The following is a 26,073-nucleotide window of genomic DNA, read 5'->3' as shown; positions in this document are numbered from 1 at the left end:
GAACAAAAAGAACAATACTTAAGGTCAGCTAGGTGAAGAGATGGCTAGCAGTCGTTGGGGTGTGACTTGAAAGGGACATCTTGACCCTGGACCGTTCTTGCTCTGCATCATCCTCCATCTTCTCTCCTCTTTCTTCATCCTCGCTGCCTTGTGGCAAATAATTTTCTACTGTGATGAGCATTCACCTTACTGTAGAACCACAGAGCCAAGCAGCTACTGTTCAAAACCTCTGAAACCGGAATCCTAAACATGTCCTTCTACTTTAAGTTGACTTTTTATTTTATTACAGTAACGAAGAGCATCTTAACTTATGGTAATATGAAATTTAGAAGAACAGTGTAGTTAATGTTTTCAGCTTGAGTGTTACACTGCTTAGTTGAAGAATATGATGGCATGTGTAATGTTTCTTGAGGTAACATAGAACACAACCTAAATGTGAAAAGTCAAAGGAAAGAAGAGGAGGGGTAGGGTAGGGGATAGATAGGATACACACACACACACACACACACACACACACACACACACACACACACAGTATAAGAGAAACAAGAGCCAACAGCCTTGGGGAGGAGAGGAATTTATTCTTGAGGGTGAAGCGCATGATTTGAATCGTCAGTCTCACTTCTCACCTGATCTCCCCATCACTTACAGTTTGTCCTGTCTGTCACACGGCAGAACATGGCATCCCCAGCTTGTCTGTTACCTTCCTCTAAAGCAAATAGTCCTGGAATATTCACTTCCTGTTTGTATGTAGAAATCATGTTTCCACTTCTTCCACTAATTTTAAAAGTTCCAAGAAACTTCTTTATTCTGAGGTATCTTTTTAGACCTATGGAATTTCAAAAAACAAACTTAAAAAAATCTGCCATTTGATGACTTAATTTAAAGAAACTAAAATCTGTATTTTAGTTTAATAACAAAAATATAAGCTACCTTTTAAAATAATGTTAGGTATGTAAGTCTATAGTCTAAATACATCATTGACTAATAATATTCTCATAAGAACTTAGTTTATTTCACCTGGCAGCTGGAAATCAAATATTACTGTATGTTAGTGCTCCAATGATTTCAGAATTTAATGAATGACATCAGATATAGCTAAAAATAGCCACATACTTGGATAAAAACTAGGATTGCATGCTAGAAAGGACTGTTAGTGATGAGCTGACTGGCCCTTATCGCTCTTGGTATGCCTTCCTGGATATCAATGAGTCACCACTACTTAGTCAAATTAATTTGAACTAAGCATCATGTAAAACAACCTGGGTAACACCTGGGACAGAGTGTGTAAATGGGAGAAACTTGCTTGAGAGATAGAACAACAGAGTTTATTATACCATAGAGAAAAAAAAACACAACAAAGTTAATTATACCATATATAGAGAAAAAGCAGGCTTTGGTATGGTACAAGAGGAAAGGAATGTGTAGAATAAAGAAAATTCGCTGGAAAGAAAAAATAACAAACAAAAATGGAAGAAATCTTCCATGAAACACAAAGAATTGGAAAGAAATGGGAGACAGATTTTATTCATTTAATGAGAACCCTTTTTCTTGATTGGACTAGCTCTAAGAAACCTTCTAAGAAGCTGGGCAGTGGTGGTGGACACCTTTAAATCCTAGCACTTAGGAGGCAGAGGCAGGCAGATCTCTGTGAGTTTGAGGCCAACATTAGAGTAATTTATTTTAGTACTTTAAACATCTTAAAAGTACTTCCGGATTTATTTCAGTTTGGGTTTTCTTTGGGGATCTTGTTTCTTACTTCATGTCTTGAACTGTTTTCATTATTTTATTCCTTTTTTTTCTGGACTTTATTAAGAGACTTATTAATATCATCGTTAAGGGCCTTGCATACATTTCTAATTGCTAATTTGAAGTCCTTGTTTTGTGCTTTAGCTATTTTTTTCATTCTCAGCCTAGGTAGTAGGTCCTGGTGGTGGAAGACTGTTGTCTTAACTATTCTGACAGATTTTACATGGTATCTCAGAGTCATTTTCATTTGCATTTTCCTGGTGACTAGGGGTGTTGAGCATTATTTCTTCTCCTTTTATTATTATTTAATTGAAAATTTATATACCAATCCTAATTCTCACTCCCTCCCCTCCTCCAACTCCCCCCTCTACCCCACCCACTCCTCAGAGAGGGTAAGGCTTCCCATGGGGAGTCAACAAAGTCTGGCATATCCTTTTGAGGCAGGTCCAAGGCCCTCCCAACTATATCTATACTGAGCAAGGTATCCCTTCCAAGAGAATAGGCTCCAAAAAGACAGTTGAAACAGTAGGGATACATCCTGGCTGCACTGCCAGTGGTCCCACAGTCTGCCTCAGCTATACAACTGTCACCTATGTTCAGATGGCCTAGTTTGGTCCTATTCTGCTTCCCCCCACTGTCAGTCCAGAGTCAGTGAGCTCCCATTAGATCAAGTAAGATGTTTCAGGTATCCCCATCATGGTTTTGAGCCCTTTGCTCATATTTTCACTTCTTCCTCTCTTCGACTGGACCTTGGGAGCTCAGCCCAGTGCTTCACTGTGGATCTCTGCTTCTCCTTCCATCAGTTGCTGGTTGAAGGCTCTATAATGACAATTAAGGTAGTCATCAGGCTGATTGCAGGACAAGGCCAGTTCAGGCAGCCTGTCCACTACTGCTTAGGGTCTTAGTTGTGGTCATACTTATGAGTTCCTGGGAATTTCCCTGGTGCCAGGTTTCTTGCTAGCCCCATAATGGCTTCCTCGATCAAGATATCCCTTTCCTTGCTCTCCTTCTCTGTCCTTCCTCCATCTTGACTATCCTGTTCCCTCATGTTCTTCTCCCCCCTTCTCTTCTCCCCCTCTCCTTCCCCTTCCCTTCTTCCCTCCTCCTTCCCTTCCATTTTCCCTTCTCCCCCCCACGCTCCCAAATTTCTCTTGAGATTCTTCTCTTGAGAATTCTCTGTTTAGAACTGTACCCCATTTTTTTGATGGAATTATTTGGTATTTTGATGTCTAGCTTCTTGAGTTCTTTATATATTTTAGAGATTAGCCCTCTGAAGATCTTTTCCCATTCTGTAGGGTGCTGTTTTGTCTTATTTACTGTGACTTTTACCATACAGGAGCTTTTCAGTTTCTAGAGGTCTCATTTATTAATTGTTGCTCTCAGTGACGATGCTACTGATGTTATATTTAGAAAGTAGTCTCCTGTGTTTCTGCATTCAAAGCTACTTCCCACTTTCCCTCCTATCAGGTTCAGTGTAACTAGAATTATCTTGAAGTCTTTGAACCACTTGGACTTGATTTTATGTATCTATTTATTTATTTAATGTATATGAGTGCTCTATCTGCATGTGGACCTTTAAGGAGGAAGAGGGCCTCTATAGATAGGTACGAGCCATCATCTGGCTTCTGGGTATCGAACTGAGGACCTTGGTAAGAGCAGCCAGTGGTCTTAATTGCTGAGCCATCTTTTCTGACCCTGGACTTGAGTTTTGTGCATGGCGATAGATATGGATCTATTTGCATTCTTCTACCTGCTGACATCCAGCTAGTTCAGCACCATTTGTTGAAGATGCTTTCTTCTTTTTCCCATCATACAATTTTATCAAACATAAGGTGTTCATAGGTGTATGGATTACTATTGTTAAAGGTGCATGTGTATGGAAGTCTTAAGGTGAAGAGTTCAGTATGCAAAAGTGTCGTTGGTCTTGTGGATATAGTTTTGTTCAGCAGAGAATATGTTAGTGTGTTTTCTGGAGGTGTAGCAATTGCCTGGGACAATAAGCTTACAAAGAGAAAAGAATGACTTTTTGGCTTACAGTTTTGGAGCCTATGACTATTGGCCCATTTTCCTTTCAACCTAAAGCAAGCAGCTCATCATGACTGGAGCACATGATGAAGCATTTTACCAAATGGTTTTGACACAAAAGGAGGAGAAAAAGGAAGAGTAGGGTCTGGTGTCTCACTATTCCCTTCAAAGATACCAGAAGGGAGCCTTACTAGGACCCATCTTTTAAAGCCGTTCACTTGCCTCCACACCTTGCTCCCTACAAAATAGTTCAAACTTGGTTTTTAACATATGACATTCTAGACCCAATCTATTATCGGGATTATGAATTCCTATAATTCATTTACATCATACTTGAACTTATTTTGCTTATTTGTCTTTTTATTTTTCAGATTTCTGTTTTTAGGAATTCCACCATCCAGTTACTGTAATGAGGTTCTGTCTTCTGGGTCACATGTCACGTGTTTATTAAACTTGATAGATTCCTGGCAACCAATTCGTTTCTGAGGTCCTTTCATATGTTAGGCTGGTTAAGTCATGCTGGAATCATGTGTTATTTATTTAATGTATATGAGTGCTCTATCTGCATGTGGACCTTTAAGGAGAAAGAGAGAAAACTATCTTGGGGAAAACAATAAATTTGAGGTTTGTTTTTTTTCATTGATTTATAGCAGGCAGACTTTAATAATAAATGTAATAAATCATACAAACCCAAATATTTTATCACTTGGTACATTTTACTTCTGTTTATATACCCTTTTTCTTCATTTATAGAATTCACATTTTCTACTTCTTTCTCAGTGATAAACACTTGTGTAAATCTACAGCATTAGTTACCACGATGAGTTCACTGTATTCCAAAGATAGTGCTCAGCTTCTCAGCTCCTGAGGCTCTAGCACCTCGGGTTATAGAGTATGTCTCTACAGACATCCAGAATTGCAAACCAAGGAACAGGCTGAGTGGTCATCGGAACCACTTACAATAGACTACCCTTTCAGGAAGGACAAATTAAGTAGTTCAGTGAATCTTCTTCTGGGCATTAAAACATTGCCACTATGTAAGTCTTAGATTTGTGAGTTTTAATGATTTATGAAATACAACTTTTATTTTTAATGGGGATGTTCTATCGGGAACTCACCAAGGCCAGCTGGCCTGGGTCTGAAAAAGCCTGGGATAAAACCGGACTTGCTGAACATTGCGGACAATGAGGACTACTGAGAACTCAAGAACAATGGCAATGGGTTTTTGATCCTACTGCACGTACTGGCTTTGGAGGAGCCTAGGCAGTTTGGATGCTCACCTTACTAGACCTGGATGGAGGTGGGTGGTCCTTGGACTTCCCACAGGTCAGGGAACCCTGATTGCTCTTTGGGCTGACGAGGGAGGGGGACTTGATTGGGGGAGGGGGAGGGAAATGGGAGGCGGTGGCAGGGAAGAGACAGAAATCTTTAATAAATAAATTAATTAATTAAAAAAAAAAGAAGTTCAGCAGTTGAAGAATTTTCAGTTGCTTTAAGATTCAATCACCTGTGTACAATGTATGGTATGTCTCTTCTGTAGGCAGTTCTTGACATGTATAATCCAGAGATGAGTTTTCATTTTTTTTCAATTAATGAAAGATTCAGTAGAGAACTGCTAGCTTTAGTGTCCTTATTGTGGAATAAACCATGTCCATTGGTCTTGCTGCAGTTTTTTTCCTGGCATGATTGCTAATGTAGCCCTTTCTTCCAAATATCATGTTGATAGTCACAGTGCTTTATGGCCTGTAGCACTGCCAAAACATGATTGAGTCTTATAAGAAGATGCAGTTTTGAAATATCTTTACCACCTGTAGTTCTTAGAGCACAACAGACATAGTTATAAAGTAGATGATGCCCTCTTAAAACATGCTTATTTTAGCACTGACGTTTTCCCTATTTGGCTTTAAATTTTATTTTCAAAGTTTCAAAATATATATATATATATATCATAGGTTATTATAGACTTAAGTATAAAATACTCCTAATATACTCCTAATAAGTACAGTTTTTAAAATAAACCATTCTATTTTATGAGTGTTCTTTGACATGATTTCTCCTACCTTGTCCTGGCCTCCCTTGGCTGTATGATCTTTGACTTCCATGGAATAGAGGATGTGAATGCATGTGTCCAAGTTTGCTTCTCTGTCATTGACCACAGTTGCCATCAGTCCATCTGGAAGGGCCAGAGCAGGATCTCATCAGGAACGCTACTTACTGGCTTGCTCCCTCTGAGTTGCTAAGCTACCTTCTTATTCTACTCAGGACCTCCTGCCCAATAGGACCCTCCCACATCAATCATTAAGAAAATAACCCTACAGACATGCCCACGGGCTATCAAAAGGAGGCAATTCCTGCGCAGAGTCTCTCTTCCCAGGAGACTCGTTTGTGTCAAGTTGATAAAAATAGCTAGTATAGCATGGAGAGAATTTATACTTGTCTGAGATGCTACAGGATAGCCTAGAACAAGGCTTGCTGTTGTTAAAAAAAAATTTGTGGGGCAGGCAAATATTTTTAGGTGGTGTGTTTTTTAACCTTTATTAGAGAACAGCATGTTTCTCTAAAATAATAGGTATAATTATTTTATACCTATTATATATATAACTTTATATATTTTTAACTTGTTGATTATCTATAAAATTTATTCTGTAAGTTTTGATTACCCACTACATTTGTTAGGGAAAAAAATAGAACAGTGTTAATGTTGTGAGATAAATATTTTTGTGTGTTAATAAAAATTCTTAATAGTTTTTAAGGACATATTCAGTGAAAGCAATAACTGTGTAATCTGGTCTTTAAGTGTAATATGCCAAGCAAGGTGCAATGGCACATGACTGTAATCCCAGCCCTTGGAGGTGGGGGCTGAAGGATTAGGAGTTCATCATCATCATTGCTTACAGAGAGTCTGAGGACAGTGTAGGTTAGACACAACCTTATGTGAAACAATACAAAATCACAAGAAAGAAAGAAAGAAAGAAGAAAGAAAAAGAAAAGAAAGAAAGGTAGGTTACAGAATGACTTCTGGGAAAGGTCTTAGGACACTTGCTAGCAAATGAAGGAAATTTGAGATTAAGAGGAAGTACTTAGCTATTTATCATAATGCTGTGTATAGCATTCTGTGACTGTAACCAAACACTGCTCAACATTTCACTTTTAGGGTTTTACATTTCCTTAGGAAGATGAAAATGAGTCATCATAGAGTGCTATACTTTGTGCATACCTTGCCCATGTGCAAGTGTGGCTGTGTCTCTGAGTATCTAGGAGTCTCAGACTTTTTATCTTGAAGGGCTCTGTGGAATCTGCACACAGTTCTAACCACTTTCATTCTTGTCAGAATGTTGAACTTAACTTTTGTCTTTATTTTCTTCTTTGTATTTCTCTCTTAATATAGGATTTTATTAAAAATAAAATTAAAAAAGAAAAACAGATTTTCTTTCTACTTCTGCATGAAGGAATCATACATAAGACACTGAAGGGGTGCCAGTGCTTAGCCTTCAGGGTTGTCTATCTGAAAGCCGTCTTACTGAATTATTATCTTCGTCACCAGGCCTGCAGTGTTTTCTTGTTGAGGAGAGAAAGGAAGAATAAATGAGGCTTCAAAGGTCAAAGGTTGCTGTGCCCTTAAACACAGATTACAGTTTTATATGTAATACAACCCCACTGTACAGCTGACGTGTTTATGCTGTATGACTTGATCACAAAAATCAAGTTTGTTTCCGACCAGTTGAAACAAGTTCGTCTTGGTCTTTCACAGCTGGTGAGCAGCGGCCTACCTGGTCTCTGCCTGTTCAAGAATGGCCGTGCTCTAGACTGTTGAGTTTGTGTGCCTTCCACATCTTAGACTTGGAAAAGTGGAGGAAAATAACATGAAGGAATCTGGGCCATAGGCAGCCCTCGACCTTCTGTTTACCGTGATATTCAGTTCTTCTCATGTTTCCGGGTAGCTGGGATGGTGACCAGGTCCTATTTTCTTTAAGTATAATTTTTAATTAGGACAGTAAAGGAGTTGAGGTGGATTATTTTGGTTTCAAAATTATTAACCTCTTCCTGTAATTGAAGGGAAAAAACGATTTTATTAAAAACTTGTTTGATCAGTTCAATGTGATGGTTAGGGGGGTGGCCTATGAACTAGACAATAAGATAGTCTTACAAAAAATGAACCACTTTTTTCTTATAAAAGACATCATTTATATGTATATTCTTCGTGGGAAAGTTGGCTTAAATGTGATTTCACCTAATTATCAGTTATGTGTACAGGCAATTATAAGAACGAAAGTTCTCAATAACTTAACTTACAAGGGTTTGATCCTCCAGACTGGACAAAAACACAGTGTTTTTAAATTCATTATCCTTTTAGGAAAATGCTTAACAGTTTGGAAAAAATGTTTAGGTAACATGCGTTAAAGAGCTGGCCTGAATTTAAATCTTTCAGAGAAACTATACCTGTCCTGAAGAAGAAAGGGTTTGCATGTCTTATATTTGTTGAATTGTTATTTCTCAACTTACCATATTAATGATTTTCTTAATGTTCCATAATTACTTTTCAGTGTGTTTTGGGATCTCTACTGTGCAGCTCCAGAGAGACGGGAAACGTGTGAGCACTCAAGCGAAGCAAAAGCCTTCCATGACTATGTAAGAAAACATGCACTTGAAAACATCCTAACCAATGCTCTTAAAACACACTCTGCCATTAACCTGAGAGAAAGAACTTAGTCTAGAGAGTAGGAACAACTAACTATGAAATGTTCTTATCATTAAGTATGTATGACTTGTAAAATCTTAGATTGTGCACTTATGTATATATGATTTTGTAATTTCAGTCTGTCTGCATTAACTTTTTGGAGGTGGGTCGGGGGGAGTTGCTGGAAATCAATCCCAGGGTCTCACACATGCTAGGCAAATTCTCTACTATTGAAATTTCACATGTATATTAATGAAACAGTAGTTCTTCATTTTCAAAAGAAACTCATCTTAAGCTTTGTGTAAATGATAACCTTTTTTGCACAGAAGATACAAAGTACTGAAGTAATACTTTTTTACCAAATATACAGAATTCAGTTCCTCTATTGAAATTCATTTGAATTAAAGGAAATATTAGAGAAGAGACCTAAAAATTCTAGGCAAAATAAAATCCTGATTTGTTAAAAAGACTCTTAAAGAGACGCAGCAGACCCCCTTGGCTTAAGTGTGCCTTAGAAATACAAATCTAACTTCAAAAACCAGATTATATCATGTAACATTTCTTCAGGGAAAAGTTGCATATTAGATGGTCCTGTAAGGGTCCTCGTGGAGCTGACCAGGAAGAAATAGAATTGAATGTGGGATGGAGGAGATTCTGCCTTCCTATTCTGACACAGTCTCCAGTCTGGAGCCTAATGAAGTACCCGATGGCACATCTGTAACCCAACTAGAAGGATACGTGTCTTGGTGGCAGAGGGAGGCATCATTTTGTACCAAACTCTTTAAAAGCCAGAACTAGGTCTCAAAAGAGAAACATTACTTGGTTTTCTAAAAGGAAAAAAAAAAGGTTTAAAACCAAGAGCATTGTTGGAAAATCATAGGCTCTAAATAGGGGTGTATGCAGACTTGAGAAGGTAAATTCTTGGGTACATGGCAGTGGGGCCTGTACCCTCCCTGAGAGCTTGATTGCACCGTACTCCCGAGTCCCATGTGAACAAAACCATTCCTGGGGATGAAGAGCAGGAAGGATTGCTACAGTACACAGAGGGAAAGGAGGAACAGGCAATGACCGTGGCTCAGAGCACAGTGTTTTTCCAGACAAGGCTCTTTTGCCTTTTTACATTGTAGTAATGACAGAGTGAAACTGTTCCAGCCACGATGGTTCCAGGGAATCCAGATGGCCTACATTCTCCATCTCTCCTGTCCCTTACACCAAGAGAGGCGCAAGCAAGACTCCTGCTACTATTTAGTTGTAGACCTCCCTACTCGTATGAACACCAGGATGGCGCTAGACACAGCTAGTGCTGTTATTCAGGAAGGTTTAAGACCTCACAGTCTACAGCTTAGGAAAATAAATGGGTGCAGAGAGATAACACAGCCACCAAGTGGGGCTGGCTGGTCTCCCAGAGGCCTGAGTGTGCTCCCTCACAGCTACTAAGTTCAGCTCCAGGGCATATAACACACTCTTCTGGCTTTCACAGACATCTGTGTATACACACGCAGACACACAGACACAGACAAACACACACACACACACACACACACACACACACCTTTAAAACAAGAAACCAGTTCCACAAGTGTGGAAAGCTCTGCCTTACTGCTCTCCATGGAGACTGTATGGGGAGTACTGAACTCTGAGACGAGTTTAGAAACAGTCGCAGATACAGCAAGCCCCTCCCACTGTCACAGCTCTCGTCATCGGTGCAGTCACATGGACTCCTGAAATTCATTTATGTTCTGTAATTCAGTAATGGGAACTTTGACAAGGATTTGCTGACTCTTGAATAGTGCAGTTTCTGAAATAGACCAACATAGTTTATGCTCATGTGTACACAGGGCTTTGAGAGACTTGAGGAAGGAGAGTGGAAAGATGATGCTAACTGTTTAATATGTCCTATTTCTCAGAGTCCATTATGCAATCATTTCCATATGATAATTAATATTTCTTGTGGATTTTTATGGTAGTTCCCAAGGAAGCATTCTGAATTACATTTTCTTTAATGGCTGAAGTCTTTAGAATGAATGAATTTGTTTATTGACTTTAGACTGAACTTACTTGTATATACTTGTATGTACTTGTGTGTATATATATATATATATATATATATATATACACATATATATAAATTTTCAGATGATTAAAATCTGCCTCCTTTTTATTAGCTTTTATCTATATGATTCAAGTAAAATGACTCTATTTTAAAAAATATGAATGATAGAATGAAATGATACAAACTTGAAAAAGCAAATAATATAATCCTTTAACTAAAATGTTAATTATATTTTCATATTTGGATCACACATCACTTTGGGTTTTATTTACATAATTTGTATAATTTACAGATATATAGTGAATATTAATTTTATATTCAGTAGGGTTCATTAAAACAATGTTCACTCTTTGATAAGTTTTTATTTCTCTTAAATAGGACAGTAAAATTTTTGGCAAAATGAAATATAAACTATAAGATAGAGAAAGTCATTTCATTAGGTGAGAAACCTGATACCTGTGGAGGCTAAGGTCGTCAGTTAGTATATAAATTCAGTGTGCCGTATCCAGGAAAGCTCAGGTTTTCCAAGTTCTCATTGAGTGTATTTCTAAGTATACCTGGTAAAATTTCTGCCTGAAATGTGGAATCATTTTTAAGAATACTAAACGAACAGAAAGTAGTTTATGATAGTTATCCAGCAGTGTGATTCAGAGGAAGGAACTGAAGAAAAGACTTTGGGCAATACTACAAGGAAGCTGTCCTCATGGTCTTGTGAAAGGTGAAAAGCCCTGAATCAGGATGGTAACAAAAAGTTGAAATTAAAGAGTAAAATTATAAAACAGATATCTCTCTCTCTCTCTCTCTCTCTCTCTCTCTTTCACACACACACACACACACACACACACACACACACACACAAACCTTATAGTTAGGGATTGGAACTTGGGACAATTTAACTCCATGTTAATGTAATGCCTTGGGCTCCTTGATATTAATAAAGTTGTTTAAGTAAGAGTTAAGGTTTGAACCATATCAGTGCTGGAGTGAAGTGATTATTATAGGCCACAGTTTCACTTTAGAAAGTTTAGTTTCATGTGGTATAGAAAGCAGGATTGATTAAAATATTGTAGGAAATGGAATAGATCTCAGTGACTTTTGACTTGTTTCTTCAAGTTTTGAACATGGAATAATAGGTAGAGAAATCCCTCAGTGTATTAGTTCTCTTTGTTCTTGCAACTGTTTTAAGAAGCTGTCAGTTAAATAAAGAACAGTGTAAAAAATGTAAATTATGAATAGATTCCTAGCCAAAGCATAATATTAACTCTTAGAGTATATTTCTTAGGGACATGAGCATACTTAAAAAACTAAAAATATATATCATGTTCAGTTTGTTGTTTTCTTATTTAACTCATGCTCAATAAACGGTCGAAGGCCCCTTCCTTCTTGCTCTCTGAACTGGTTAGAGTGGGTTTGTTGTTGTTGTTTGTTTTCAGCTTGGCATAATCCAGGGTCATCTTAAAAGAGGGACTTCAGGTTGACATGTAGGCATGTAGTGGACATTTGATTAATTACTGACTGATGGGAGCAGGTGGCCCATGTGGCAGACGGCACCCTACACAGCTGTTCCTGAGTGCTGGAAGAAAGCAGGTAGAGTAATTTCCTTCCTCCATGGCCTTTGTTCCTGTCTCTGGGTTCCTGCTCTGATTTCCTGCCCTGAGTTCTTAAATGGACTGTGACATGGGATATGGAAGCCATATAAACCCTTTCCTCCCAAAGTTGCTTTTGGTTATGATCTTTATGACAGCCAGAGAGAACAAACCAGAGCACACTCCTTTATTACTGCTTCCCCTGCTTTTGACCATCTCAGCCCTTTCCTCTTTATCAGTACTTTAGGGAAGGTAAAGTATTTGGAGCTGTCTGTGTAATAGACACATATGTGTCAAGGAAGTAGAGCAAGTTTTGGATGTCAGAGATGATTTGTGTCCTCTATGCATTAATAGATAATTGAGTCAATGTTTGTGTTGGAAATTGCGGGTTTATTTTCCATGTGTAAATATCATCGTTACAGTCACATTTACCAAGCATGCTCTCATTCTTGCTCCAGTATAGAATAATCATTTCAGCTGAAACTTGTAAGTTATAGATGTGGCTCTTTCCTTCCCAGTCCACTTACCTTTATACCATGACTTATAATCTCAGGCCTTTCTATTCCATTTACTTTTGCTGAATTTTCTTCCCATGGGGCTGGCAAGATGGCTCAGTGAGTAAAGATGATTATAGTAAAAGCCTGGCAACCCAGGTTCAATCCCTGGGACCCCTGTAACAGTAAAAGGAGAGAATCAATCCTAGAAAACTGTCCTCCAGCCCCCACTTGCTCTGTGGCATGAGTGAACCCATCATGCATGCAGTGCAAACTCTCTCACAGTCTGACTCTCTAATGATGGTGATGATAATTGAGTAAAATTTTCCTCCTATAGGGTCTATATACTTTCCTTTACATCTGGGGATTAAATTTCATTTCCTACAGAGAAATGCTTAGGTTATCAAAAAACATAACGAGGGCAGCAGAGTGTTGGCATCCCGCTAAGATCTTATGTTTGAAATATAAATGGCACTTACCTGTTTGTTTGTACTTCTGCACCTGTAATTCTGTGTTTATTTGTTTGTGGGGAAAAGAATGGGGCCATTAGAAGTTCATGTCTAGGCAGGACAGAAGGTCATGAGTCTGGGTTCATCAATCATTCCAGGTCCTGTAGACTTTGTGTTCTTGCAAACCTCTTATTACTGCAACGAGCTACCTGAAAGGAGTGTGCAGAGCCCTTTTACCACTTGGTTTTTTTCATCAGATTCTTCCTGAGCTTCTTGGAAAACTCTACCTTTAAGAAAAGCTAAGCTGTTCTGTTCTTCGAGAACATTTGGGTTTGGTTTCTTCCACATCAGTGAGTTTTCAAGAACAGATGTTGCTTAGGAACTTTCTTCCTTTTAAAACAACTCTCACAATTGTGCAGGCAGTGTCTAGGGTTAAAGAAGTGCACTGAGATGGACTCACTTTCATAATAAATGTGATTGCAAATCTTTGATGCCTATATGCTCGGGTCCTGTTCCCATATATTACATCTCCTCGCTCCACCCCTTCCAGTTCTCCTCCACTCTGCACTTTCCCTCTCCCCCACTCTTCCCATGTTCTCCTTCAGAAAAGAACAGGCGTCCCAAGAATATCAACTGAGCACAGAATAATAAGTTACAGTAAGACTAGGCACAAACGAACCCTCATGTCAAGGCTGGATGAGGCAACCCAGTAGGAGGAAAAGGGTCCCAAGAGCAGGCAAAAGAGTCAGAGACACCCCCACTCCCACTGTCAGTTGTCTCACAAGAACATCAAGCTAAATAACTATAACATATATGTAGAGGACCTAGCTCAGACCCATGCTGGCTTCGTGATTGTCACTTCAGTCACTGTGAGACCCTATAAGCCTGCTTATTGATTCTGTTGTCTGTGTTCTTCTGGTGTCCTTGACACCTCTGGCTCCTCTTGCTCTTCCACAGAATTCCCAAAGCTCTGCCTAATGATTGGCTGTCTCTACATCTGCTCCTATCAGTTTCCAAAAGAAGCTTCTCTGATGTCAGTTGGATATAGCAGAATATCATTAGAAATCATTTCAATAACCTTTTTTTCCAGTCATGTCTGGATCTTTCCTGGGTCTCTGAGCTGTTCTGCTTGGTTCCAGGCCCTCGAGCCAGAGCCAGGTGTGGGCTCTCTCTTGTGGTACAGACCTCAAATTAGAACTTTTATGAGTTCTGTGCCACCATTATCCTAGCACATCTTGCAGGTAGGACAACTCTTGGTCTTCTTTTCAAATTCAAGTTCTGTTAACTAGTCATCAACATTTTTTAACTTACAGTGGGTCATGGTAAACTTTTAAGAAACAAAACAGAGTCCTTAAAAGTAACTCATTGATAAAACATTTGCCTAGTATTCATTTTATTATCTTCAGCTTATCTCCTGAGCACCCCTCCCCACTTAACCTCCACTGGGAAAAGGCAAGCCTCCACTAGTCCTCCATTCAGATCAGTTTTAGTTCTGCCTTAACTAAAGACCCAAACATGACTGGAAAAAAGGGATCAGTTGAGAGAAGATAAGCATCTCTACCATGGCATGTAAATGGAATATTGGCTTTCAACATTATACTTCATTGTTGTGCATTCAAACCACTAAAATAAGATGTTTTCATATTTACTTACTTTTAAATGTTCACAGAGTTAAAGTAATAACCTGTTTTCCCCTCATATACAATGTAGTATAATATTTGGAATGATAAATAGACGTATTTTAAAATCATATGACAACACTAAGCTATTATATTAGAAAAATACTCATCTTTTTGTATATGCTCATTATATTTTGAAAAATAGATATAACATAGTAGAAGCCTTGGGCCTAATATAGAAAGTGTAGCTATTATAAGCAGAGTAAGACTCAGATAAGCTAATCATCTTTTATAAAGAGACTCCAATAATGCATAATTATTATCATTTTCTCGTCTTCTTTCAGAGAAACTATGTATAAGTGTTTTTGGAGCCAGGGGTTGAACCCATGGCCTCATACATGTCAAACAGACATCCTACCACAAAATTCCACCCACAGTCCTGTAAGCAGTGATACTATTCTCTCTATTTATTATTGTCATTTTAGAATAATTGTTTGTAGAAGCCTCAGTGGTTATCATCTTGAGCGTGGCGAATCTTCATATCAATTATGGGCTTTTACATTTTTAAAGATAGAGGCAGTGATATCTCTCATTCTATGTGCGTGGTTTGTTATCCCATCATCAAAATCTGTAGACAGACTTCTCTAAGTTAACTTCAGTGATGGCTTATAATCACTGGAATGTTGGGAATGATGCTCATTCAGAAAGAGCCCAGATGCTTGCTTTGCAGCTCTATGTTCTTGGAATTACCCCTCTGGAAACCTAAGAGCATTTTGTGATAAGATCAGCCTGAAGGCTGTAGGTCCTGGCTACTTGTGACCTACTGCCTATCAGAATAATTGCTAATCGTTCACATTCCGTGCTGTCCCTTGCTCTCCCCATGATTTCCAATGGAAATATCTATTGATTATCTGGTCTCTGAACTACTTAGGCATTTTTGCTGTACAGAAAGAGGGCTTGATTATGTCTTTTTAGTCACAGGTGTTGAGATTGAGCAAAAAGGAGCTCAAACATAGATAACAATCTTATTTGCATCTCAACTTTATCCAGATTTGACCCTGACTTTGGACTGTTTTTGAGACAGGTTTCTTTGTATAGTCCTGGCTACCGTGGAACTCTGCTTCCAGGGCAATGACACATATCATCACACCTGGCAGGGTGGCTGTTTAATTAGGAAATGACCATCAGTCACAGAGAAGAAGAAAGTATGTTTTGTTTTGGAGTGTACATGAACTGTTGTTAGCAGAGGGCAGATTTTAGAAGTTTGATATTTTAAGTGACCTTTATAGTTTGATAGATTCAGAAATGGTTGCAAGAAATATTAAGAAATGTCATATACCATTTCAAAAATTTGCCTTTATGGTAGCATCTTACAAGATACTAATATAATAATCGTATTGGAATGTTGGCCTTGATAGTCTATTTATCTTATGGAGATTTGTAAGCTTTTACATGCACTCCCGTGTGTGTTTGTGCGTGTGAACTTACATCACAGGCTATGTTTGCAAATCTACCTACCAGCTAAGATACAGAGCAAGTGTGCTTCCCTTGGCTTTGTTATGTCTCCAGCCACCTCTTTAATCTGTTCTTGCTATATGTCAGATTTGCGCTAGAGATATAGAGTGATTGTCTTTTCTAAGTTTAGGATTTATCTGTTAATAAAATGAACAATTATTTAACTAAGTAAAGAATACTTTAAATTTAGCTTTTCATTTCCCCCCATTCTGTCCGGGGGCAGCTAGCAGTGTAAAGGTGTCACCTGCATCTTCTCAGATGTTCTAGGAGAGTGCAGGCCCTTTACTTTTATATTAAGTACATGGTTGTTGTTATTCTCTGTTGTTCTCAATATCCAGTCAAATTAACCGTGAAAGTTGTAAGGAAAGCAGGACAGACGGCTTTCCTGGCTCTTCTAAGACTTATTCGTTTGGCTATTTTGTTGCTACAGTAAGAAAAATAAGCAAAATATTTTGTAAAGAATTTAGTATTTTTTCCTTTAGATGGTATGGTGTTTCAAAACTTTTGATTACCAAATTTTTCTGGCTTCTATCTTTTCCTGTTTTTCTTATGTATGCAGCTGTTCCTTACAGTTCTTTCCGGTAATTCTGAATTATTTAACACAGTGCCAGAATCATTATGGAAGAGTGGTGTGGATCTTATTTTGTAACTGAAATGTGAGCAAAGTAGAACAGATTTAATGTTAATGGCCGTTAGTGCGTTGGATGCATATTTGCGGTCACAGAAATATCTGAAAGCTAGTGCTGCAACTGATTTGTCTAGTTACTCTATATCTTTTGTTATTCCTTAACATGCAAGTTTGGCCATCTGAAATCTTTTAATTTTTTTTTCTTTAATTAAAGTATATGTTGCTGCTGTAAAGCACAGTGGGAGGAGCTAAAGTGCTAGCACAGAGACAGAACCCAGCCTTGAGGAGCTTCCTCCCTGGGGACAGATGTCAGCAGGTGATCACAGCAGCGCCTGCTCTTGGAGATAAGTGGACATCGGACTGGGGGATCTTTGGAGGGTGAGCTTTCAATCCAGTCTGCAGACGGAAGGGAAGGCTGTCCAGAGCAGCTTCCCAAGTGCAGAGCGCTGTGTCTTTTAACAGCTCACTCAGCCATCAGTGTACAGTGTATTGAGGGAAGCAAAGCTAGAGAGAAGGATGCGTATGGACGCTGGTTCCACTTGCTCTGTGTGCATCATTAGTCACGCACTCCAGACAGACTAGAGCAATCACTTGGTCTGCCTTGGTTCAGGACCTGAGTTGGCAGGCAGTGATCTGGTCACTGCTCCCCTGTAAGTACCAATGCCTTTCTTCTGGGATTTTGGCAAGTTTTCCTTTGAGATAGAATTCTCAGTTGAGTATGTTCACTTTTGTTCCTCCCCGTGTGCTGTGTGTCACACATGATGACGAGAAGCTTGCTGTCATTCTTCACATTACATCCCTGCCACACTCCTTTGTGGAGGATGTCCTTGCGTTCTTTCCCTGTAAATGTCTTTAGGACCGTATGTCTTGAGATTTGAGTATGATGTGTGTGAGTGTGATTTTTGAGTTTTGTTTATTTTCCCTACTTGATATTTTCTAATATCAATAATAGACTATTTTATTGAATTTGAAAATTTCTCAGCTATTGTATCTTGGAAATGTTGGAAAGGTGAAAGGGAGTGTGTCTCTTTGTGTGCACACCTGTGTCGAGTTTGCATACCCGCTCACACCTGTGCCGAGGTCAGAGGTCAGTGGTGGTTGTCTCGCTCTGTTGTTATCCACTTTAGTTCTGAGACAGGGTCTCTCAGTGAATCTGAAGCTTCCAGCTTTGACGCCAGCAAACTCCAGGAAGTATTTTGTTCTGCCTCCTCAGCACTGGGATTGCAGACTTGTTGTCTTCTCAGATTTTTCTGCAGGTCTGGGGTTCTGAATTCAGGTCCTCTTGCTTGTACAGCAAGTATTTTTCCTACTGAGCCATCCCCCCATCTTGTATTTCCATTTTTTTGTGTAATTTCTTTTTTTTTTCTTTTGGAGGTTTATAATTGTGCTGTTCTTAGATAATCTTTCCTGTTCACTTTCCTTGTGTTTCAGTTTGAGATTGGTTTAGTATCATAGTTTTATTTATTTTCACTTTTTGCTATTAAAGATTTCTTTGACAGTTTACACATATACATAATGTACACTGCCCACTCTCACCTCCATCTCCTTCTCCCTACCATCCTCTCTTTCCACACTAAAGCTTTGAATTCATTTTGTAGTTTCCATCTCTCTATTTTTTTTTTTTTTGGCTTGCGTTTAACCCTTTCTACAAGAACCTCTCTTGTTTTAGTTTTTGTTCTTTTTTACAATGCTGAGTCAAACCTAGAGTGCTGGGCAAGTGTTCTCACCCTCAGTTAATCCCTGGCTCTACTAGAACCTTTAACATGCTCATTTTAGATATCTTAACTTTAATGCCTCTTGTCCAGTAACTTGCTTGTCAGCCTTTGCCTTCATTTCTTGGCTGTATCTGCTTTCATGCTCTTTTTGTATGCCTGGCATTGTTTGGTTGAAACTGAAACATTTGTATGTATTAGTGGAAACAGCTGTAAAATGATGCTTAGAAAACGGACTTAATGTGTGTGATGGCAGGTTAGTCTTCTCTCTGAGCTGTGCACCATGGCTGTCACATTTCTTTTTATCTGATTCTTGGTGACTTGGTAGTGGGGTGGGGGTAGAGTTGGAGAACTCTGTCCTAGTTCAGCCTTAATCTTGGGCACAGCCCATTTCCCTGTTTCAGGTAAGCCCACCCTATCCCGTGGGAGGTAAGGTCTGGGTTCACCAGGTTGGATGGGTTTTGTTTTAACTTTTTGTGCCGTGTGGATCTCTTCCTGTGCTCTGAGAGCATTATCTGTTCTGTCGCTTCAGCCGTGTAAGTTCTTGTGCATCTTAGTGGAGACAGGGACTAGATGAAACTGTTCTTCCAGCCATCAAGAGCTGTTATCTCAGGGAGTCTTTTCGTTCTCTCACTCTACCCAGTTTTTCTTGTATTTTGTGAGGTGTGTAGGAGCTAGCCTCTGAGTGGATGAGCATCGTCTAGCTAGTTTACACTTGGTCTGTAGCAGTTGAAATTTTTCACTTGAGAGTTTCTTGGCAGCCCGAGTCCCTCCAGCAGCCCTTCACACACAAAGGTATAGTGCATGTCTTACTTCCCCTTGGAAGTCTCTGCCTTTCCTTATAGCAAATTCTGTGATACGTTCAAAACATTTGAGATACTTTAGGAATTACTCCCTTAATGGCTGTTGTAGGGTTGTGTGCATGCTGTGCCCAGCCTTCTGTGTCTGAGCAGGTCTAATCACAGGTGATGCCTGCTAGGCTGTGCGCTCACCTGAGGGGTCACAGTTCCTACTTTACCTTTCTTCGTGATAGATCGGTTTTAAAAGTCTCTGGTGAGAGCCTGATGATAATTTCAAGAATTTTTTATGCTGTCCCAGGCATTCTGTGAGACACTAATACTGGCGAGGAAAGGAAGCCCCTAAATTTTGGTTCTGGAGGTTGATCCAGGACTTCATAATGCTCTGTCCATGCTAACATGGAACCAGCAGCCAAGTGGTGTCAGTTCTTCTTTATTCTAGATCTATCACTCATCCAGCGGCCCTCCCTCCAATGTTTTTAAAAAGGAGATTTTAGACCTTCTCTCTTAAAATCGCTGTGGCTTAGAGGTAGGAATCATCATTGAAGAGAAAGATTTCTTACAATGACTTAAAAGTTAGGTTTTCTTTTCTACTTTTCACCCATAAGTGCACCCATAAGTGCATTTATTTTTACCAAAATTGACGTGGACAGGCTATAATGACTTCCTGTTTACAATTTATTCAAAGATGTTTTTATTATTTACTTAAAGTCCTTATAAAGACCTACATTGTTTTTTTTATTTAACTTCTGATTTAAACCCTTTCTTTTCTACTTCATAGATTTCCATGTTTTTCTTTGTGTTCAGAATTTTCTTTCTGCAAAATATATCTTTTTACATTTAAAAATTTTCTTTAGCTTTATTAATTGCCAACATAAGAGCTTGTTTTCCATTGTCTGATATTTTTATACCTTGTTCCTTCTTCCCTTCCTTCCTCCTTCTTTCCTTTCTGTCTTTCTTTCTCATAGCATATTAACTTTTAAACTTTTGTCATTAGATGTTTAAAAGAACTTTCTACAAAGTTTAATTTATTCATAACTTTGAAAGTTCAGTGACTGCATAGCTGTTTCCATAGCAAGCTGATCTTGATCATCAAGTACTGCCTGCTCAACTGTGCCTAGCGCTTGTCCTGTTCTTTGTGAGATAGAAGAGACTCAAGGTACCTTCACCATTTGTAACCTTGTTATATAAAAACCATGAATGCACTAAGCAGAACAAAAGACATTAGGAACATCTTGACTGACTCATACACACCCTGCCCCTCTGTTAATATGAAATGTGTGCCTTAACATTATAAACATCTAAACTCAAATGCCATCTGTGTGATTTAGTAATAATTGTGGGAAAGTTACTTTCTGAGTTTCTTTGCCTATCTGTGGAATAAGGAAAATAATACTTACCTAGAGAATCATTGAGGTCAGTATTATGATATGCCAAGTTTTATACATAAGGAACCTGGTACGTGACATGGGGTGTCAGTAATTTGCTGTTATCAAAACTGAGAAACCAATGTATTTTTCATTCATATGCTCTGAAGAGCAGAACACAACTGTCTCTGTCTCCCGCCACCGTCATTTTCATAGACGTGGCGCTTCAGGCTTCGTCTCACTGTGCACTCCTGTCCCGACTCGCATCTCAATTCATTTCATTTCATCTCAATTCATTTCATTTCATTTCAAGTGTCCGTTTCTGCTCACATGTATAGCTTGGCATAAATTCTCTTGTCCTCAATGTTCTGTTTATTTATTGACATTCTATTTAACATTTTTTTTCCTGTTCTCAATCTGCTTTTATTTTTCTGGTACTGGGGACAGATCCAGGATTTTGTCTATGTAAGGCAAGTTTTCTACCACTGAACTAAATCCCCAACCAGAATGAACTATTAATTTTCCTTTAGCTCACCTCTTCTGTGTAAAGAACCTCGGACAATCCTAGCGAGAATCAAGGAGAATAAGAGCAGTGCATGAGCTTACGCACAAGGATGAGTGTTGATGCGGCTAATGGGAACAAGACAGAGCTCCGTCAGCAGACGTCAGGGGTCTCCAGGCCTCCACCTTCAGTGACTGGCTAGACGGACTCAGAACCAGAGGCAGTCGCTGCTACATATATAGCAGCAAAAGTTATAGGAAAACAAATAAATGGAGAGAGGGAGAAAGAAAGGGGAAAGGGTGTAAATCTGGAGGACAGGTCTGAGTCTTTCCCAGAGGAGTCGTGCCCAGTCCTGTGTGACCGACAGCTGTGACAATGCACACCGAGTGCAGTTACTGTCTCAGCCCCACCAGGCTGACTCAGCACCCCCTCCTGCCGAACCCCAACAAGTCAGATCCTAGGAGGAAGGTGATGCAGACCTTCTCGTCTATAGTCTGTGTAGAGTCCTCCACCTTTGCCATCCCAGTGCTGCCAAATGTCAGCCAAATTCCAGACTCGCATGTGAGTCTTTTTAATGATGGTATCTCAAGGATAATGTTTGCTCTTCTTCTCACACCATAATAAGAGTCAAGTTCTGATAGAAAACTGCATAACAGAGTATTCTGTCTTGGTACTAACAAGAGAAAGAATTTATTTCATCTTTCCTTCTTCCTATCCTAGAAATATCTAGCATATTTTAAACATAATAATTATTTGTCTGAATGTGAAAAATTAAGCAAATTCTCTGATTCTTTTGAATACAATGTGCATTTCAGGATTTTAGATAAGGTATTACTACCTGGCAATAAACAGGTCCTTACTAAACATCTAGCTAAAGATTTCAAAATTTCAAACCAAAGATTCAACTATTGTGCTGCTCATAGGAAAAAACAAAGAAAATGATCACTTGTTGATGCATGCCTGATTTATGCTGAACTCTGCAGCCCTGTGTTTCACGCAGAATGGTTTGAAGGCATAAGAAGTTAGGTGTTGCAATAGTGCGGTTATAAACTGTGATGCCCTTCATCAAGTAAGGTTTTGAATATAGGAAATACTGAAATACAGTTATTGTATCAAAAATTTCAAGAATAGTATCTTCTCTGTGTAATATCTGCTGTATTAATCCTAATTATACAAACAATTTGAAATTAAGAGGCTAGAAAGTAACAAGTAGACTGCTGAAACTACAGGTAAATTTGAACCAAAATGCTACATCTGCTAGAAGGTTAAGAAATTCGTAGAAGTAGTTTTTATAGATCTCCAATAATTTTATGCATCCTTCATAGTTGGAGATCTCTTAGGGCAACAATTGGCAGCTATATTTCAAATGAGAAATGTATCAAAACAGGTATTTCATTGTTTATTTTCTTAGCACTTAGTGTTGCCTAAGCTGGCTTCCAAATCCCAGACATGACTTTGAACTTCTGACCCTCCTGCCCCGTACTTTGGATTGCAAGCATATGCCACCACACCCAGTTATATACTGCTAGGGACCCAGGGTTCTCTGTACTTTACCAAGAACTCTTCCAAGTGTATTAACAGCTCCAAATGCCACTGGACTACTTTTTACTGTCATGGAGAAATATACATGTGTGTAGCACCTGTGTTTATATTTGATAAGTTAGTGTTCATAATTGCTCTTATTTGATAGTAATTTATTTTAATGGATATATGTTAAATGCAATACTAATAATTTTTATTTTATATGTGTTTACTATCAAAATTTCAGTCACCATTAGAGAATCTGTATTCTAATTTGTGTCATTAATAAACCTTCTAAAATGAAAAATGCATCTGAAAATGAATTTTATGTTAGTAAAAACATAGTAGAAAAGTCGATATTTGCATTAGGTTCAAGAAAGGTACTTTCAGAAAATGTTTTTATGAGTATTGCAAGAGTATTTATTGGTCAATAAGCTTTTAAACTATTAAAATAGATATGTATCCCCTTCATCATGAAAAATTTCAAAGCAGTGATATCATAAAAGAGAAATGTTGCTATTTTGTTATTTTAGCTTTAGTATTTCTTTGGGATTTATTAAGGGGAGAAATGCTACCAGCACATAGATTTCAACTCCAAACAAAGGGGAATTACTTTTGTTTTGTGAAGCTGGCTTTTCCTAGGCAATAGAGCCAGAGCTCTAAACTAATGCCTAGGTAAACTGAGCTTATATACCAAGGGAGAGCTGTTTACATTGAGACTCTGCTTGCTTAGAAGCCTGTGTGTGTGCGCTCGCGCACGTGTGTGCGCATGCTAGAAAGTGAATGCTGAGGCCTTTCTGTCTGAGACAGAAATTCATTACTTTTGCTATTACATTCTGGATTTTACTCTGTTTTGAGTTTATTTTAAAAAAAAATCTCACGTTAGAATTATAGTTAGAACTTATAACTAGAATGAAGTTCAGGTTGATTAAAGTTTTTTTGAGGCAATTATATTTAGATTGCATTTTTATTTACGTGCAGTTATTTAAATGAGAGCCAATCATATGGTAAATATTGAGCTCATAGGACATAGAGTCTACATTATGAGAACAAGACTGTTGTTTGGGGCAAGCTAAATAATGGGTTATTTTCATGTGCATAATGAAATATTTGGGGGATAGATTGTAAGTCTAATGAAATTCATTAATGTCTCATATATGCATACAAATAGTCTGAGTATCTTGGATGTATTTTTATTATTTTATGTGTGTTGTGTGTATATGTGCACATGTGTGTGAGAGGGCAGTATAGATGCATGGATGCACATGCAGAGCAGAGGAGAATATTGGATATCTTTTTATGTCACTCTCCTGCCTTGACACAGTTTCTCACTAAACCTAATGCTCATCCTTCTTTCTTCCAGTTGTGCAGAATAGCCATGAAACTCTGGGCTTCTGCCTATTCTCTTTCCAATACTGGATTTAGAGGCAAGAATGGCCATGACCAATTTTTTCATATATCAAGATAGATAGGAAGGATTTGAACTCAAACCCTTATGCTCAGGCAGTGATTCTTTTTATTTACTGAACCATCTCCCCAATCCATCTGGAAATAATTTTACTCAATGTCTTTCATCTGTTCATATTTAATTATAACTCATTGCATGATGTTACATACAGAGCTTTGCATTCTGCGTGCCATTTGGCACTAAGAATGTTTTATATTCGGGGAGATCTTAGATTTCAGATTTTGGCCTATGGGTGTTCATTCAAAGTATAATAAAGTGCTAGTTACAACTGTATCAGATTGTACTGGACACATTATAGGGCTGATTATATTTCTGATAACATCCCTATCAGGCAGATATTACTGATTTTACAATGAATTGTCTAGCTCAAGATCAGATGATTTGTAAATATGGTTCACTTGTGATTTAAACCAGAAAAGTTAAACTAAGCAATTTAACTACTTAACAACAGCAGAGTGGACTTCTCTAGTTTACCGTTTAGATTTATAGTTTCCTTTATATGTGTCCAGACTATATGCACTATCCCATTTGTTTTTTTCAAGTAAGAACCAGAGTAGCTTTGAGTTCTAGAGCCACTGGAGACCAACGCTGACAACTGTTCTGTGAATTGTCGCTTCTCAAGACTCCCTGCCGCCATCAGAAATCCCAGAGAAACTTAGTGCTTAGAAAATGTGGGTTAGCATGACAGAAACCACACTGGCTCATCCTGGTGATAGAAAGAGTTGTTTATAATCATTGTATGACTAATTTTAAATTGTTTTCGATATTTTCCATATATACTATGTAATGGGAATGAAGAAAGGAGCTACACACAAAGGGGTTAAGAGAGCAGGAAGCCATAATGGGGAAAAAAGAAAGAGCAGAGGAGAGTGTATGAAAGGAAAGAGAAGAAACACACAAAAGAGAAATGAGAGCAATCAGGAGCGAACAAATTATAGAACGTATGTTATAAATGTGTCTTAAAAATGATTTATATAGTAAATGAAATTATAAAAAAATACTGACAGAAAGCAGCGAAGAACAGAGAAGCACCACCTCCTCTTGGTCTCCTCCTCGCTGCTCACTCCTTGTATTCAAACAGTGTTGGCTGTTGGGAAGAACAGGAAAACACCAGCGAAGGGTTGTATCCTTTCAGTTCGGATTTCTCTGTAAACATTTGTTTCTTTTGAAAGCACATAAACTAAAATCTTGAGAGTTTAAGTGGGCTGTGAAATATTTAAAGGTAATGTATTTTATCTTACTCATTTTTCCCTGATAGACACTGTTTTTTGCATTATAAGTAGGTTATAATATTAGAAATTGTTCATTCTAGGCTATGTGTGCTGATTTCACCCCTGTAATCCGAATATATAGAAAACTGAAACAGTAGATTCTTTCAGAGTTCAAGACCAGCCTGGGTTACAATGTGAGACCATGTTTAAAATGTGCAAGGAACTTAAGTAGAGGACACAAAACCAACCCCGTTTTTAAATCTTCCTGTTTAGATATGAAGTGTCTACTCAAACCTTTTCTGTCAAAAAAGTCTGATTCTTAGCATGGAGGTGATGAAACCTAACCATCCATGGGCTCTTCCTTTGATGGCATTGGTGAGAAGTAGTAGAAACTCTTGGAGATGTAAGACCTTGTTGGGGATCTGTTCTTGGAGACTGTGTCTTTCTCGGGTCTCTTCCTCATTCTCTGTTTTGTGTCCACATATCTCTGCTTCAATATCCACATCACTAAGCCCTCGCCACTATAGTACTCTGCATTATCACAGGCTCATAGTACAGGAGCAAGGCAGTCATGGAAAGACCCTCTGAAATGGTAGTCAAAATAAGTTCTTCTACCCTCAGTTGTTTTTTTCATGATGAAATAATGAGCACTACATTCCCTGTATGCACACTTAAGAATAGCCATCCATTACCACCAAA

General features: G+C 38.4%; 1 protein-coding gene across 4 annotated transcripts in view; it reads left to right on the top strand.

Moving 5' to 3' along the window:
* Ssbp2 (single stranded DNA binding protein 2) overlaps positions 1-26,073 on the top strand; it is a 254,278-nt gene that overhangs the window by 99,747 nt on the left and 128,458 nt on the right. For all 4 annotated transcript variants that reach the window (XM_041663319.1, XM_041663317.1, XM_041663320.1 and 1 more), the window contains exon 4: positions 8,319-8,403. In XM_041663319.1, coding sequence (XP_041519253.1) covers positions 8,319-8,403 — 85 coding nt within the window. The remainder of the gene's footprint in view (positions 1-8,318; positions 8,404-26,073) is intronic.

The sequence above is a fragment of the Microtus oregoni genome, unplaced genomic scaffold (genome assembly GCF_018167655.1).
Source record: "Microtus oregoni isolate MIOR12 unplaced genomic scaffold, Mior012 000014F_ref0000157, whole genome shotgun sequence".
NCBI lineage: Eukaryota > Metazoa > Chordata > Mammalia > Rodentia > Cricetidae > Microtus > Microtus oregoni.
Note: the sequence above shows the minus strand (reverse complement) of the source record. Positions and strands in the feature narration are given on the sequence as shown.